Source organism: Kogia breviceps, chromosome 1 (assembly GCF_026419965.1).
Source record: "Kogia breviceps isolate mKogBre1 chromosome 1, mKogBre1 haplotype 1, whole genome shotgun sequence".
Taxonomy (NCBI): Eukaryota; Metazoa; Chordata; class Mammalia; order Artiodactyla; family Physeteridae; genus Kogia; species Kogia breviceps.
In genome coordinates this window covers 40,189,689-40,206,549 of record NC_081310.1, presented here as the reverse complement: position 1 = coordinate 40,206,549, position 16,861 = coordinate 40,189,689, and the positions used below count along the sequence as shown (strand labels likewise).

The following is a 16,861-nucleotide window of genomic DNA, read 5'->3' as shown; positions in this document are numbered from 1 at the left end:
GTCCATCGACAGATGAATGGATAAAGAAGATGTGGCCCATATATACAATGGAATGTTACTCAGTGATAAAAGAAACGAAACTGAGTTATTTGTAGCGAGGTGGATGGACCTAGAGTCTGTCATACACAGTGAAGTAAGTCAGAAAGAGAAAAACAAATAGCATATGCTAACACATATATATGGAGTCTAAAAAAAAAAACGGTTATGAAGAACCTAGGGGGCAGGACAGGAAGAAAGACGCAGATCTACATCTGACTCCTCAAGAATGGACTTGAGGACATGAGGAAGGGGAAGGGTAAGCTGGGACGAAGTGAGAGAGTGGCATGGACATATATACACTACCAAATGTAAAACCGATAGCCAGTGGGAAGCAGCCACATAGCACAGGGAGATCAGCTCAGTGCTTTGTGACCACCTAGAGGGGTGGGATAGGGAGGATGGGAGGGAGACGCAAGAGGGAGGAGATATGGGGATATATGTATATGTATAGCTGATTCACTTTGTTATAAAGCAGAAATTAACACACCATTGTAAAGCAATTATACTCCAATAAAGATGTTAAAAAAATAAATAAGTAAAATTAATTTTTAAAATATCCTTAAAAGGAAAGACATAATATGTTACTTCTCTTTTATCTCATTTTGTGTCATGCAAGATCAGTCCACGGCAGTGTGCAAGGGATATAGTTATTTTTAGAGCAAAATATCACCTGTTTTGCAACCTAATTATATAGACAGGAGAAGCTCAGATATTTCATTTGCTCTGCAGATTAAAGGGCAAAGACAGGGACCAATTTGGACTTTCAGACTCTAATAGTCCATTTGATGTAATGGAATAAAACATATAATGTGCAGGTAGTGAAATAGAACACAGAGAACAAAAGGCACAGTTTAGACTGTGCTGAAGAATAATATTTTAAACTACCTATAATTATACCAGCATGACTCAAAATGAGAGTCACATTTTAAACAATGGAAAATCAACTTTGCTCTATATCCACTGGAGTTTCAGTAGTCACAGAATTCTGAACTTCACACATGGCACTGAATCTGATATGGTACAAAGTGAGTGAGCACAGGCCACCTGCTGGGACCACGAATTTCCATTACTGCAGGTGGCTGGAGAGAAAGAAGTTCTAGAATCAATGAACAAAATAGGTGATAATTAATAGGAGGTAAGAAGCAGGTTCCTCATAGACTTTTCAGATTTCTGAGGTCACAGCTGCAAGGTTTAGAATATAACCCAGTCTTGCCTTGAGACTATTTATATTTGAATATGTATATTTCAAGTCTAGACTTTGACCAAATGAAATTACCCACATACCTTACTCTCCCACAGGAAACAATATACTAATTCACTCCTGAGTGACTCTCCCAGCTCATGTTCATGGTGCCAGGAAATGCTAAATTCTCCTAAAATCACTTAATTCCTACAACGATCCTGTAGTGCAAGAATTGGCACTATTTTATACAGATGAGGAAACTGAGGTTCACAGATGCTAAATAAATCACTTAAGATCTCATAGAAAACAGATTCTGCATCTAAGACAAAAATCCAGAGCTAACTATAAAGCATGTAGAAACTCTTTTAACTCACTTTCCTATAACTTAGTGATTCCCAAACTTTGCCGCATATCAGAATCACCTTGGAGTCTTTAGAAAATATGGATGCCTGGCTCCCACTCCCAGGCTTTCTAATGTAATTGGTCTGGAGTACGACACAGGCACTGAGATTAGCTGAAAATCTCCCCAGGTGATTCTATTGTGCGGCAAAGTTTGGGAACCATGGTCCTGCCACTTGGCCAGGTTAACCAAGGCCCTCCATCAGCTGGGTCAGGCACACTGCCTGATGCCCACAGCATGTTGTATGCTTGTGGGTGTGCTGGCTGTTCCCAGTTTGTCTATGCACTTTTGCACCAAAAACATGAGCTATACACTTATCAACAGGTCAGTTGGGTTTCTTCCTAAACCTAATTATGCCACTTGTACTTGATATTATAAATAAAAATATAATCAAATATTATGTAAACCAATAAAATATGATTATGTAGGGCTTCCCTGGTGGCGCAGTGGTTGAGAGTCCGCCTGCCAATGCAGGGGACACGGGCTCGTGCCCCGGTCCGGGAAGATCCCACATGCCGCGGAGCAGCTAGACCCGTGACCCATGGCCACTGAGCCTGCGCGTCCGGAGCTGGTGCTCTGCAACAGGAGAGGCCACAACAGTGAGAGGCCCGCGTACCAAAAAAAAAAAAAAAAAAAAAAAAAAAAAACCGACCAAAAAAAAATATATATGATTATGTAAAGAGAGCTAGTATTTCTTAAAAAACCTGAAATCAATACCTTGGAAAGATGTGATTAAAATGAGTTAATTTCTGAAAAAAGATGCTGAATCAGATGTGAATGAGAAATTACAGAGTAGAAAAAATTTTAAGAATCTAGGGAAAGTCTATACCCAGTTAGCTGCACAAGTGTCTCAAGTTCTTCAATCGCTCAGAAGAAATTGAAAGCAAAAACCAGACTATTATTAATATGAGTGTGGTTTATAAAAGTCAGAATCTATAGTTGAAAACTCATCTCAAAGAGAAAGCCATGGCCCTGTATCAGATGACTGATGAATAAACACACAATTGTATGTTTTAAGCTGAAAATGTTTTATGACATGAATGTATCCTTTTATATGCTTTCCCTTTTTAATTTAACTTTCTCATTAACTGATCAACTCCTTCTGACCGTGTTGTATAACAGGGCTTCTCTGAACTCACACCACCTGCTTACCCAAAAAGTAACTGAATGGTCTCTCTCTTTCTGAAACAGCTGCAACTACGTAATCGAGAAATTCACTCACTGTTTAGTATACAGCACACATTTCATGTGGTATGACACGTAAGGTCTGATGTGCAGGCACACCTCTAGGCTGTGGAGTACAGGAGGACAGATAACAGGGGACTCTGTCCTCAGGGAGCCTGTAGTCTGATGGGGCTTAGAAAGCCCAGAATGACTGAGATATAAGGTGAGTAAGGCAGTGGCTTAACATCCCCCAAACTGCTATGGGACTTAAAGGAGAAAGATATTCCACAGAGGGGAGAATCTGAAAGACTTATGGGGAGGCAGCTCAAGGCGGAAGTAGGGTACAGACAAGGTTTTTTATTGTTGATGTTATTGTTCCTTCCTTTCCTTTCCTTCCAAGATGAGACAGCCCTGACTTCAGTGGTAGGAGAGACTGAAAATAAAAGCACAAAAAGACGATTGATGGGGTCCCAAATGGTGGGGTCCCAGAAAAGGCAGAAGAGGAAAAAGGATAAAGAAGGCAAGGAGATGGGAGGAAGCAGACCTATGGGAAAGGAGTGCGGGAAAGTGAGGTACAGGGACAAGGAGGTTTGGATGCTAAGAGGACAGAAACTGAGGTCATAGCCAGACTGACTTTCTTCTCCTTAAACAGGAAGCTGGTTATCTGCTGAAAGAGGTAGAGCAGGGGCCTCAGTCTTCAAGAGGAGGTTGGGAACTGCTGCTCTGATTCAGGTGGTGGGAAGTCCATGAGAGACCACTGTGGGAATTCCACACTGCACGGTTTGGAAAATTGTCTCCTGGCCAAATATTAAAAAAATTGTATTACAAAAATCTAAAAACATCAAACTGTCATTTCACTGTTGATCAAGGGGAACATGAGAGCCCTAAAGTAGCCCCACCATGTGTGGCCATCCTCGCTGCACAGGGCTTTGCAATGAGGGACAGCAGAGGCCCAGTTCTGCATCGTTTAGCAGCAGTGCTCCTTCCTAGATCCCTTTTCCTACATCTACCACCCAAATAATGGATCTCTAGAGTCCTATGGACAGCACAGCCCTGGATAGGGCATCAGCTGATTCAAGCCATTCCAAGATATAGGAAAGAGGGGTTGGTGGTCAAAAGAAAACCAAGATTAAGACTTGTTAACAGATGAGTGCCGGCAGAGATGAACGTCCACATCCTCATACTCATGTGCACACACACAGATGGATGCCCGGGTGCTGGTACACAGGTGTACACACAGCCAGCCCAGTCCCCACTTGGCCTCTACAGTTCCGCTGGAGGCAATAAAGTGAATGAATAAATCAGAGACCTAGCGTCATTCTTAGCCCTGGGCAATAGTTGCTTGCAAGCTTGGATTACTCATCAAAGTGAGGCTTTTAAAAACCCTCTTAATCAATAGGAATTGGAAAATTCTGTATTGTGAACGTATTCCACTGAAGTATCACTCGTAGCATCTGGCTTTGGACTCCTAATTCACTCATCTTTATGAGGAGCAACTCTTGATTGTCATGGTTTTAGGGTCCCTTCCCCATTGCTGCAATTCCCAAGGGGAATCTCAAGCCTTTACAGACATAGCTTTGCAAAGCAGGGGAAGGCTCCATGACAGGTGAAGAATCAGCCCCACTAATGCTCCAAAAATGTTTAAAGCAGGAAATATTTTAAGCTTAACCTAGTGCTATCTGCAAAGCAGTGATACATCCACACAGAATTTTCTTTTCCACCTTGCCTGGACATATTGTAAACATTTTTGTCTGTCCACTTATATGTGCATATGTGTATGTACGTGTGTGTTTATAAAATGCATATATGTGTATAAGCTCCAGGTGCCCGTATACACATGGTGTGTTTAGTTCTTGCAGCAGAGACCTCTTTAAATCCAGCATCTTCACTGGCCTCTAATGGCCAGTTACCAGCAGTTTGCTCTGCTGTTTCCCTGCAGGGTGACTAATTAATAAGCTTTTCCTTAATTGAGTTCTGGCTGCCAGGTCCACAGGGATTATTGCTTATATATAAGTAAACAAAATTTCCGTTTTAAACAACACTCCAAATCTCCTCATTATATTTTAAACAGATATAAATGCACTGAAGTCAAGCAAGCCGTGGGCTAGGAGGCTGTGTGCATTCTGGCCTGGATTCCCTTCCTCACCGGAAGCCAGGTACTGTAGCAGGCAGGTGATGCCCCCAGGTCCTTCGGGGCTAACACCCACATCAGCCTGGATGCCTGCCTTTTCTTTGTTCTCATCTACAGATACGCTAGAAAGTACCTCACTAGGTTTTGGAAGCCATTAATAGCATCTGCCTTGTCTTTTTTTTTTTTTTTTTTTTTTTTTTTTTTTTTTTTTTTGCGGTATGCGGGCCTCTCACTGTTGTGGCCTCTCCCGTTGCGGGGCACAGGCTCCGGACGCACAGGCCTAGCAGCCATGGCTCACGGGCTTAGTTGCTCCGCGGCATGTGGGATCTTCCCGGACCAGGGCACGAACCCATGTCTCCTGCATCGGCAGGCGGATTCTCAACCACTGCGCCACCAGGGAAGTCCTGCCTTGTCTTTTAACTTGAATTTATTATTTAAAAGCAATTCACTTTCACAATTTATAAATAGGAAGAAAATGAGTTTGATGTTAAATATTTAATAAGTGCCCAGGATTTGTTAGGTGAGGACTTGGGTGGATTGTTGGGTTTAGGGAATGTCCTAGCCTACACTTTTGTGGAAGCTATATGTTAAGTTCTTATAGTTGAAATAATTTCATTGTTTCTTTGTTTTCAAGATTCCTCCCTACTTTCAGATTCCGATTGAGAGCAGAACCATGAAAGAAAGTGAAAAGCTGAAAGCAAGTTGTTTTATCTTGGTTAGATACCTAGAAGGAGGGATTATCCTTCCCTCCTGAGCTTTTTTGCTCAGAGCCATTTGGAAGCCATTTGGCTCCAGAGTCAGACCTTTTGCAAGTCACCCTTTGCTGAGAGTACAAGAATCCACTGCAGGCTCTGATTATGATTATGACTGGTAGCTTAAAAGAATAAAATAAACATTTTTCAGATTCCCACATTCACGCTGCTAAGACATAACTCAGAAAAATCAGTGAGGGCAGGATTTAAAGCCAGCTCCCAGATAGTTAGGAGAACTGTGGATCAAATTCTGTTACAGATTTTAAAGGTCTGGATCATTTCATCCCTATCCTAATCCCTTGCTTCCTTCTTTAAGCAAGTTATTCTAAGCGGGAGTGCTGTACGTGACGGGGGCCCTTCATTGAGAATCAATCTTCCCTAAAAGACTCGCATTCAAAATATTTTGCTCATCACCAGTCAGACCTTTATCACCATCACTGGTTGTCAAGAGCGATCTGATCTGCGGATGGTACGTCTCCCTGGGTGCAAGTGAGGGCCAGTACCTCTTGATTCCTGGGCAGCAGTCAGTGCAGGTAGCCAAGGCGGCGGGTCTGAGACTGCATTCGTGGAACTCTGGCCCCAGAGAGGATATCTGGTGAGATTTTAGTCCTCGGGGTAGGGGTAGGGGTGCATCTCTGGGCCCAGTGAGAACTAAAGGAGCAGGAGGCAAGCAATGTAAGTGAATGACTGATCCGCGCAGCAATATGGATGCATCTCAAATGCGTTATATTCAATGAAAGAAGCCAGACACTAAAGGGCCACATATAGATCACATGATTCCATTTACATGTTGTTCTGGATGAAGGCGAGGTTATAAGGACAAAAATCTGATCAGTGGTTGCCAGGGGCTGGGGAGGGGACTGACTAGTAGGGCAAGAGCGACTTGTCTGTAGCCATGGCTTTGTTCTATATCTTGATAGTGGTGGTGGGTACACGACTGAATAGATTTGCCAAAATTCATTTAACAACACATAAAAAGGGTAAGTTTTACTGAATTTGAATTATACCTCATAAACCTGAACTAAATAACAACAATTAAGGAATAGGAACAATAACAGAAGACGGGTCCAACAAAGGTATTGAGATGGGGGAGGAGGTAGCTTCCACTTCCCCCATGCGGAAAGGGGGAACAGAAGCCCCCAAGAGCTATCTCCAGGAAAACCGGTTTCCAAGTCTTTGGGCAACAAGGACCCCAAATTGGGGAGCCCATCCACAGGCCCCAGTCGCATGTCTTAATTCCAGGCTCCATCTGGAATTAGGTTGGTTGATTGTCTCCCATTCATCAATTAGCTGCACAACTTCTAGGCCCCAGGCTTAGTCTCCTAAGTCAGGGTTTTTGTTTGTTTTTCTGGCACTCAGTGTCCTTGAGGCAATCATTTGGAGAGCACTGGGGGCCAGTTGCCTACGTTTTGAAAGCCCTATAGAAGTGGACAGAGAGAGACTCTGGAAGTTGCTGCCCAGCCAGCCCAGCCCTGTGGCTCACACTTGCCTTAGAAAAGCCCAGTGAGGGCCACCGACTACTTTGCCCACTGCCCAGGATCCCACCTGAGACACTCAGCAGAGTGTTGGCACTCAGCTCCAGAGCATAGAGTATATACTACTTGGCAGACAAAGGATGGAGCACTACCTCGAGGTCGGTGCCAGCTTTGAAAACAGCCAAGAGCGGGGACCATATAAGCATTGATTCGGGTTCCCGGAGGTGCAGCTTGCTCACAGAGCATGCCCTGGGCATAGGTTTTAACAGAGAAATGTCACAGTTGGGCATTACCTGAGGCAGGGAGGCAGCCAGAATCTGGTTCGTTATTCAGAAGTCTGATTTATAGATTATTTAAAAGACATGGTTTTGTTTCTTTCTGGCCATGCAGTGGCTTCAAGCTACTGAGTAGTAACATTGCCAGAGCGCTTTGGGAGCTACACGTTGGTCTTTTATGATGAGCACCTTTAAGGTTTTTGAACAAAAAGCTACTATGGAGCAGCTGTTTTTCTTTTCAAAATTTGTTCTCTCACGTTCCCATAGCAATTACATCTGCAAATCATCTTTACCGAGTGAGCCCTTTCTCCTGGGTTGTTCGAAAGCAAACGTCAGCCCAGACTACACAATGCTCTCGAATGACACATCGGTGCACTCCCCACTGGTCAGATCGTACTACATTTTAAAAGGTCACAGCTGCCCTCGAGGAGAGGCTTCTCTCCAGGGAGGGCCAGGGAGGCTCGAGGGCAGAGGCCGACTTACTTCCCCCCTTGCCGTTCTTCTCCATGCGGTACTGGTAGATGTGCAGCGTGAAGAGCATGTGGGAGTTGCGGAGGTCGTCCTCGTTGCAGTCCTGCCGGCTGCCCCGCCGGGAGGTTATGGCAGCATCCAGGAAGAAGGCGGCCTTCTCCGCAGTGGGTGCCCGCAACTCACTCTGATTCTGCAGCTGTAAGACACAAGGGAAGGACTGAAGCTGCAGGCGGGCGGTTTGCCTGCCACTCGGGCCTGGCTGTCCGTTCCGCATTCTTTTTTTTTTTTTTTTTTTTTTTGCGGTACGCGGGCCTCCCACCGCCGCGGCCCCCCCCCCCCCGCCGCGGAGCACAGGCCCCGGACGCGCAGGCCCAGCGGCCATGGCATGCGGGACCCTCCCAGACCGGGGCACGAACCCGCGCCCCCCGCATCGGCAGGCGGACCCCCAACCACTGCGCCACCAGGGAAGCCCGTTCCACATTCTTGAAGGCCGGACGTCCTTCTGGAACCAGGGCCTCTATCCGTGTGCAATTCTCAGCTTAATTTATTCATATCTGAAAATTAACACTGAGCACGCTTATTGGATGAAACATATTTTCACCCATTTTACAACTGAAGTAGAATCTGCTAAGTATCAGGTGTGAAAAGCAAATGGTTGTATCTGGGTGATTCGTGGGGGTAGATGTTCCACCCTGACCTCCGCAGAGGCCAGCAAACCCACATCCTGGGCAATCCATGTACCTAAGAAAACATGAGGGATGTGACCGCATCTTGATTTCAAAGATTAAGAGTGTTTAGAAGCAGGTGGGTTGCAAAGTGTGATTTTAGTCCAGATAGTACTGGTACCACAAAGAAGTGAAAAAACTTAGTTAGCTTTTAACTCAATTCTCAATTTTCCCAGCTATTTAATGAGAGCCAATTTTAGGCCACATTTACTAGCATAGTTATAAATAAGAAGCAAGTGTAAAAGACATATGAAAACACCCAAGATACTTGAATGTCTCATCTATATCATTTAAGGGCTATCTATTTTATCTTTAGTTGCTAAATTCATGTTCGTGGCATACTCATTAAGTGATTAAAGAAGCACTGTGGGCAACGTGTCTAAATCCTATGAGATGCCTTGGCAATTATAGTAAACCTTACTCAGAGCAATATTATCAGCATTTGACCAGCACTCCTTTACTGGGGATGGGAGGGAAGAAAAGTAAACTAATATTTCTGAGTTATTCAAAGAAATGATTTGCAGTATGTGCCTTAGGATCAAATTTTGACAGTCTTCTATTCTGACTCTAACTGTACCTATAATTCTGAACTATGAGAGTCGATATTTGGAACCTGAGACCATCAAAATCCTCAAACTTCAGAGAGGTTCTGCAGTGCTCGTTGTTTTATACTTACTATCGCAGAAAAGATAACCCAAAGAATGTTTAAGATTCTTCAGGAAGAAGGTAAAGAGGATGTTGGTCTCTTCCTCTTTTTCTTAGTCTTCAGTTAAGCAGAGCTTTCACCTCTGCGGAACTTCATTAATGGAGTTATAAAAGTGAATGGAGGTTATAGCATATTTGAATGTCTAAGTAATGTTTGGAGTGGGAGCAGTGGGTAGGGTGACACTGATTCCATCACAGGTGCTGTGTAGATATGGTCTGAGCGCATCTCATGCTTCTAAACTGTGGGTTCTCCAAGTGTGGTCCCTGGACCAGAAGCATCAGCATAATATAGGAAGTTGTTAGAAATGCGCATTTGAGGGCTCTATCTCGGGCCTATTGAATCAGAAATTCTAGAGGTGGAGCCCAGCAGTCTGTGTTTTAACAGGTCTTCCAGGTGACTCTGATGAAGACTGAAGTTTGAGAGCCACTGGTTTAATGTTTGTATGACCACTTAGTTTGCATTCTAATTAGGTTTCATATCCAAATGGTATCTGATGCATCTGTTAAAACTATGAAGAGCCAATTTTAGTCAGACATGGTATGGACCTGTGGGAGTTGCTGAGAACTAACCAGGCAATCACAATTGACAGGAGAAACATCTAAGAGGGCTTCCTGGAAGAAGTGCCAACTAGCTGATACCCAACAAATAAGGAGTTAGCCAGATGAAGAGCGAGAGCAGAGGAGTCAGCAGTGTTCTGTGCACAGGGAACAGGATGTTCAAAGGCCCAGAGTAAAAAGAGGGAGGATGGTTGGTGCCTTAGAGCCTTGCTACTGAAAGTGGGGTCAGTCATTGAGAAGCTCGTTAGAAATGCATAATCAGAGGCCCAATCCCAGACCTATGGAACCAGAATCTGCATTTTAACAAGATCTCCAGTGCTTCTTATGCACATTGAAGTTTGAGGGGCACTGCTTTCTTAGGGGACCTAAATGTAATTTAAGAGGGGTGGCAGGAGGGGAGTGGTAGCAGGTGATGCTGTAGGGTTGTGTAGGGCCTCTTGCAAACCACGAGGAGTCATAATGCAAGTGGAAGGATCTGAGGTGCTCTAAGCAGGGGAAGAACATGGCCAGGTGTGAGTAGATGGGTGTAACAGAGTGGGTATCCTCACCCGAGAAAACAGTCCCACCTGGGGTGAGGCAGGTACTTATCAAAATGAACACCTATCTAAAAAGGAGGCATCTGATAAAACTAGAAAATAGAGCCTATAGCTAAAGACTGGAAAAACTGATTATTCTGGATATGAACCAGGGTTCTCCCAGGTCATTCCCACCTCTACTGTCAAACAGCGAGGGAGAGACACTCACAACAGGCATGACATCCTGAAAAGGTGAACTGGAACTTCTCTTGGCTTCCATGGTTCCAGCAATTATATCATGGTTCCAATTAGAAAGTGGTTATTAGTTTTTCCTACAGCACTACTAGTCCGGCTGTAAACCAGTGCCAGAAACACAGTTTATAGAGCCATAAACAGCCCCAGTAATGGCTGGAGCTATTTGTGCAAAGCAGTAAACATTTCCGCTTGTTGCTAAACAAAAGAAAGATTGTATTTTCTTTTTTTTTTGAAAGGGGCATAAAGAAAGTGAATTCAATTTCCCCCAAATGCTACAACAACTGTGGTTCCTGCTCATTGTCAATTAGATTCAAGGTACAAATATTTAGGTTGGGCGAGCAGCTGCCCTGCAGCTGCAGGCCATAAAGTTCCAGTCCACTTTAAGGTAAACACTTGCAAGCCTCCCCCGGTTGCATGTTGAGTGAGTCACCAGGTGAACTGTCCCAGCCGCCGAGGTAGGGACGAGCCACCTTGGAGCCAGCCAAGTCCCAGAAGCAATCACCTGCGTGCCACAGATGGGGTCCTCGCACAGGTACACGCCCGGAGACTGGCCGTCCTGCAGGCTGCCCGTGGCCACCTCCGACAGCAGGTCCCGAAGGTTCTCTTCTTTGCCCCACACCTCCACGGCTGAGATCCGCACTGAGAAACGGGCTCCAGTCTTTTCTTTCCGTTCATTTATCAGCTTGAAGAGCCAAGAGATGGCACAGGGGATGATGCCAAGGTTCTGCATGGAATCGTCTTTTCCGATCATGGTGTAGGATTTTCCTGGGAGAGCGAGGAAAGAAAGAAAAGCAGCTTGAGTGTCCAGGCATCATTCTTTTTTTTTTTTTTTTTTTTGCGGTATGCGGGCCTCTCACTGTTGTGGCCTCTCCCGTTGCGGAGCACAGGCTCCGGACGCGCAGGCTCAGCGGCCATGGCTCACGGGCTCAGTTGCTCCGCGGCATGTGGGATCTTCCCGGACCAGGGCACGAACCCGTGTCTCCTGCATCGGCAGGCGGATTCTCAACCACTGCGCCACCAGGGAAGCCCCAGGCATCATTCTATAGTCTCAAGAATAGATGCCAAGGATGCAGAAGAAAGGCATATGGGGAGTGGGGAATGGGAAGAAAGGAAAGGAAAAGGTGAGAGAAATATTAAACATTTGACATTTCCAAGTACTATTGATGGAATAGCTATAATAAAGAATGTGAGAGCCCCGACTAATGACAAGAGTAAATCACAATTGACCTTGAGGAGGATCCCAAACATTACAAGCTATCCAGTTTCTGTACTGTTTTTCTCGTGGTGGGAAGGCAGAAGTCTTTCATCACTAATATGGTTCTTTTTATCACCACCCCACAGATTCACTCCACATACTTAACGCTTTATATCCTTTTTCAAGTTAAATGCTGTGTATATTTTGCATAGGCAAATTCCATTAAAACCTGGATCACTGCTTTGATCAGAGATCAAGAAGACTGAAGTGGCAGTGAGATGAAATGGGCTTTCTGACCTGGCCTAGAACTGGCTCCATCATTGCAAAGCTGCTGTTGGAAGCTCTGCCCAGGGACACTTTTTGGAACTCGCCAAATTACTAACTTATCAAGCATGTAAAGTGAGACCTGGTGAGCAGATGGTCACAGGTCAGGATTAAGAAGGCACTTCAAGGGGATTCAGTCATCAAACCCTCACAGAGGTGTGTGGCAGCCGCCTTTCCCAGGTGCTTCAGCACAGGTGGATTCCCGACAGCTGGGTGGTGGGAAGCAAGGATACTGGCACACTGATCTCCCCAGACAGGTGCTAATGTGGTCTGGCCTTTGCTTGGTGGCTGCTCCTCTGGCATTATGTTGAACCCAAGTCCTCTGGGGAAGGGGAGTCCTCTCTGCTCCCCAGCAACCCCTGCTCAGGAAATGTAATTTTCCTGCTGGCTTTCTGGGCGTGACCCTGACCTGGACCGAGTGGGAACAACCCCACTACTCCTTTTGTGCATCTCTTGGACTCTAAGACTTTCCTAGATGACTGGGAATCCACTTAGGATGAGCATCTATATTTCAGAAGCAGAAATGGTTATTCCTGATTATTCAATTCAGCACCTGCGGGAAACCACCTTTCCCTTCATCCGAGGACTCTGGGTACAATACAGAAGAATGGATAAAGTGATTGGGAAATCTAGCAAGCAGCATGAAAAAGGAAAGCTCTCACTGACCCAGTTTGGCGTGGCCGAAACAGAACACACAGCCATCTGCCCCGTTGACCACAGACTGGATCACCTCCGCCACGGTTCCAGCACACACTTCAGCCTGGCAGACACAAGAGGAGACACAAACTGTGAGTCGACCATTAACAGTGGAAACTTGCACCTGCTCTCCTGGGACTCAGGGTCCCAGGGCCATGGCATTTCCAGATGGGTCGGCTCTAACGCAGTTCTGGAGGCGCTCAGAACCCTTCATACCTCCCACTCCCTCGCGAGCCTGAGCATTACACACATTAAAAGCAAACCACCCTTCTGCTAATTTGTGGTACATTTCAGCTGCTGTCTCTGCAGACCAGGCGCGAACAGGCTGGAACGGGAATGCAGAGTGCTTTCATGGACCTCACGCCATTCTGGCTTCCTCCCCGGGCAAGTATTTAAATATTCCATTCACCCTCTGCTAACTAGATCCTTCCTTTACGCACACACACACTCAGAGCTTATGAAATGGCTAGGCTTGTTAGAGGGTAAAGGGTGATGTGCCATTTCAGGAAAGTGGCCTTGGGATACATTACAGTTCTAATCTAAGCAGGAGGTTTGTGATGCATGTCTGCTTTGTCTTCCCCAACTCTCTCCTCTTTCTCCATCTACATCCTTCTCTTTTCAAAACCAGCCTTTTCTTTCTTTCTCTCTAGATACATTCAATGTATACACTATTAATCACCATTGGTCAGTATGTTACAATGGGTGGTCTTCAGCCTGTTATGTGTCTCATCTCCAATGTGATTATTACATCCTTAGACAGAGGGCAGTCTCTTGGTAACATTTTGTATTTCCCCATTAACACCCAACACAGCACTGTGCAAATGGTAAGAAAATAAATTTTGTGAACCAACTTGGGGGTCTGGGAAATCTCTCTGGTTAGCATCTGAGGCTTTCACAGCAGCAGGAGGACAGAATCACTCACTGTGTGCTGCACCTTCCTTTCTCCCTCAGCACCAGAGTCAGATCTGGAAGCATTCAGAGGACGTGCAAACCCGGGGCTCAGCGGGCATCGGAGCAACGTGCCTCCCAGTGGGAATCTGAGAACTGCAGCCTCGGCACTGAATGTAGTTATTCAGCTCCAGGTTTCAACAGCACAATGAACCTAAGTGTTTGAAAATCAATGTTCTCTCCCGAACCGAAATTGAAAAACCACACTCCTAACAACTGTCAATTGTTCTGGTGATGGCCTCAGCAGCTCTGCTGGGGGCTCCTCCTGAACGAAGCGGGTGGCAGGATGAGGCTGCGGTGGGGACCACAGGATCTGTCTCACCCCCAGGGCCTAGGCAATGAGAGTCCGGAGCTAAACCCTGAGATTGAGGTGGAATCTTGAGGCAGTTTGCTAAAGGTGCCTCTGCAGAGCCAGGAGAAGATATCACCAAATGAACTCTGCCTTCCTCGGACATTAGGTGAGATGGGGGTTAGGAGGTTGAGAGCCCACCTTGAGCCATACATAAAACAAACTGTATTAGATTCAAGGTCAGCAAAGAGAAAGATGGTTGTGTGTGGACCAAATCCGCACACATTACCGAATCACCCGTCCAAAGGAGCAGCCTCACAGGGCACAGGGTGGGCAGGCCTCCCCTTGTGGAATTCTTGCCCAGTGTCCACTGAGAAGAGAGCGGTCAGCAACATGTCCATCTGGTGTTTGTTAGCTGACCACGGCCCCTGGAGGCCCTTTGCTGTCTTTTCCCTTGAGCCTAGAGAAGCAGGAGCCTTCCCAAGTGGACCCCACAGGCAGGGCTGGGTGTGCAGGAAGCCTGTTACCCACTGGCAGGACTCAGTCCTCCTACCCGCCCTTCCTGGTGACGGTGGAATGTTTGTGCTCCCCTTACCCCACCAAGTACATATGGTGAAACTGAATGTCCAATGTGATGGTATTTGAAGGTGGGGTCTTTGGGAGGTGATTAATCATGAGGGTGGAGCCCTCATGGATGGGATTAGTGCCCTTATAAAAGAGGCCCCAGAGTGCTCCCTGGACCTTCCACAATGGACGTAGCGAGAAGACATCTGTCTATGGATCAAGAAGGGGTCCTCACCAGATACTGAATCTGCCAGCTCCTTGATCTTGGACTTCCAACCTCCAGGACTGTAAGAAATAAATTTCTGTTGCTTATAAGCTACCCAGTCTGTGCTGTTTTGTTATAGCAGTGAAAATGGACTAAGACACCTCCCCAAAGCCAGAACCAGCAGAGGTATGCCCCAGCAATGGGCAGCTGATGACCACCGAGACCACTTGAGGGTACTGAGTGTGGCTTATAAGGAGGAGCAAGGACTGTTCTAATCACTGCTTAGCTTCAGGAAGCTGATGTCCTTAGAGACTGGGTAAAAGCAAAGTTCATGACCGCCTTGGGCCACAATGGTTGCTGCTGCCTCACAGGCCAACAACAGGGGCCTGAGAGCAGAGGCCCATTCTGTACGCTTTCCTGCTTTCCTGCTTCGGAGGCTCAGAGGGTGCTCCTTCACAGGGGCTGAGGCTGAACACGCTGGAAGCATGATATTACTATTAACAATGACAACAGAAGAGTAAAAACAGTAGCATTTGTTGAGCACTCACTGTGTTCTGCCTCTGCTCTAAGCACCTCATGTGTATCCACACAGTGAATCATAGCAGCCCAATGAGGCACATTTTGATCTTGTCTTCATTTTATGGATGAGGACACTGAGGCCCAGAGAGGTAGAGTGACTTGCCCAAGGACACACTGCTAGTAAATAGTGGATAAAATGGCGAGAGGGCAAAGATACAACACCATCCTGAGCGGGACACAGATTGGTTAATAGGAAGACTCCAGGACAGATGTCCACTCAGGAAAGAGTCTGTGAATGAGAGACTGAATTTTTGAGTCTCAGTTTCCTTGTCTGTAACATGAAAACAGCACTACCTCCCTTTTCAATACCACAGAATTCCAGGAAGAGCCGAATGGGTTAATGTATATGAAACTTCTTGAAAACTACAAATTTATAGAGAACTGTAATTTATTATATTGGAAATGTAACAAAAGCAAGCATTCTGAAGCGATAGCTACTGTAAGAGTGAGCATATGAGCTCTGGAAGCAAGTGTGAAATGTAAGCAAAGACTAGCAATAAAAATGGCTCCCTTTTCCGGAATAAATCTAAAACTCATTAATAGTCCACACTTAATTTAGGGTTTGCTTTGGAATTCTTACAACTTAGGGAGATTCACTTTTGATAAGTTTTGCCTGTGCTAATTAAATTACTTGTAGGCCATTTATTAGACCCAATGTCAGGTTTAGATTAGTGAGCCCACTGGGTGGTACAACACACAAAAAATGTAACGGGGAGAAAAACTACGGAACTTACTCATAAAGTACTTTGTCTTCTCATGGTAAAACTCTGGGGAAACCACATGCTTAGCTTGCTAATGAATGGAGCCTATAATATGTGCTAAGTGCCTATGGTGTCTGTGTGAACATCGCTACTTCCTATACTCAGATACCACATGGAGGAAATTAGCAAGAGCTGCAAATGGTAGCCATCAGCACCCTGTCTTCAGGTTCTGCTCTAGGCTATTAGCTACCCGAGTGCACGCTGTTTTGTTTAAATCTTGGGAAGTGCTGGAAATTTATCAGGAAGGTGCAGGTGTCTGATGCCAAAATGCAGGCACAGTAGGCCACTGTACACCTATAACCTGGGTTATAGATGTCTACTAGAAGATCCAGTTGCACCAATCCATTGTAGATGAATTGCACCAGATGGTGTAAGTAAATCTTCTAGTAGACATCTGTTCTACTGGGATTGGTTCCAGGAGACTTGGTTAAGGAATCTTGGCACCCTGGGCCCCCAAGAAGCCTCCAAATTATACTCATAACAGACTAACAAAAATGGTCACAATTCTCCACCCCTCCCTGTGTGCGTGCCCCTTGCAATGTGACTTTGCCGCTCCTCCAATCAAGAGACAGAGCCTCTTCCCCACTCCTCGAATTTGGACCAGTTGCCTTCAGCAGAAGTGATGATGTGTCAATTCCGAGTCTAGACCTCA

The 16,861-nt window shown here is 45.6% G+C and overlaps 1 protein-coding gene across 3 annotated transcripts in view; it reads right to left on the bottom strand.

Moving 5' to 3' along the window:
• The window catches only part of KIF26B (kinesin family member 26B), a 508,676-nt gene that overhangs the window by 80,407 nt on the left and 411,408 nt on the right, over positions 1 to 16,861 (bottom strand). For all 3 annotated transcript variants that reach the window (XR_010840066.1, XM_059068030.2, XM_067030752.1), the window contains 3 exons: positions 12,834 to 12,927; positions 11,151 to 11,413; positions 7,903 to 8,086 (listed from right to left, as the gene is read on the bottom strand). Coding sequence is in view for 2 of the 3 variants with exons in the window: in XM_059068030.2 (XP_058924013.1) it covers positions 7,903 to 8,086; positions 11,151 to 11,413; positions 12,834 to 12,927 (541 nt within the window). In the remaining variant the exon portion in view is untranslated. The remainder of the gene's footprint in view (positions 1 to 7,902; positions 8,087 to 11,150; positions 11,414 to 12,833; positions 12,928 to 16,861) is intronic.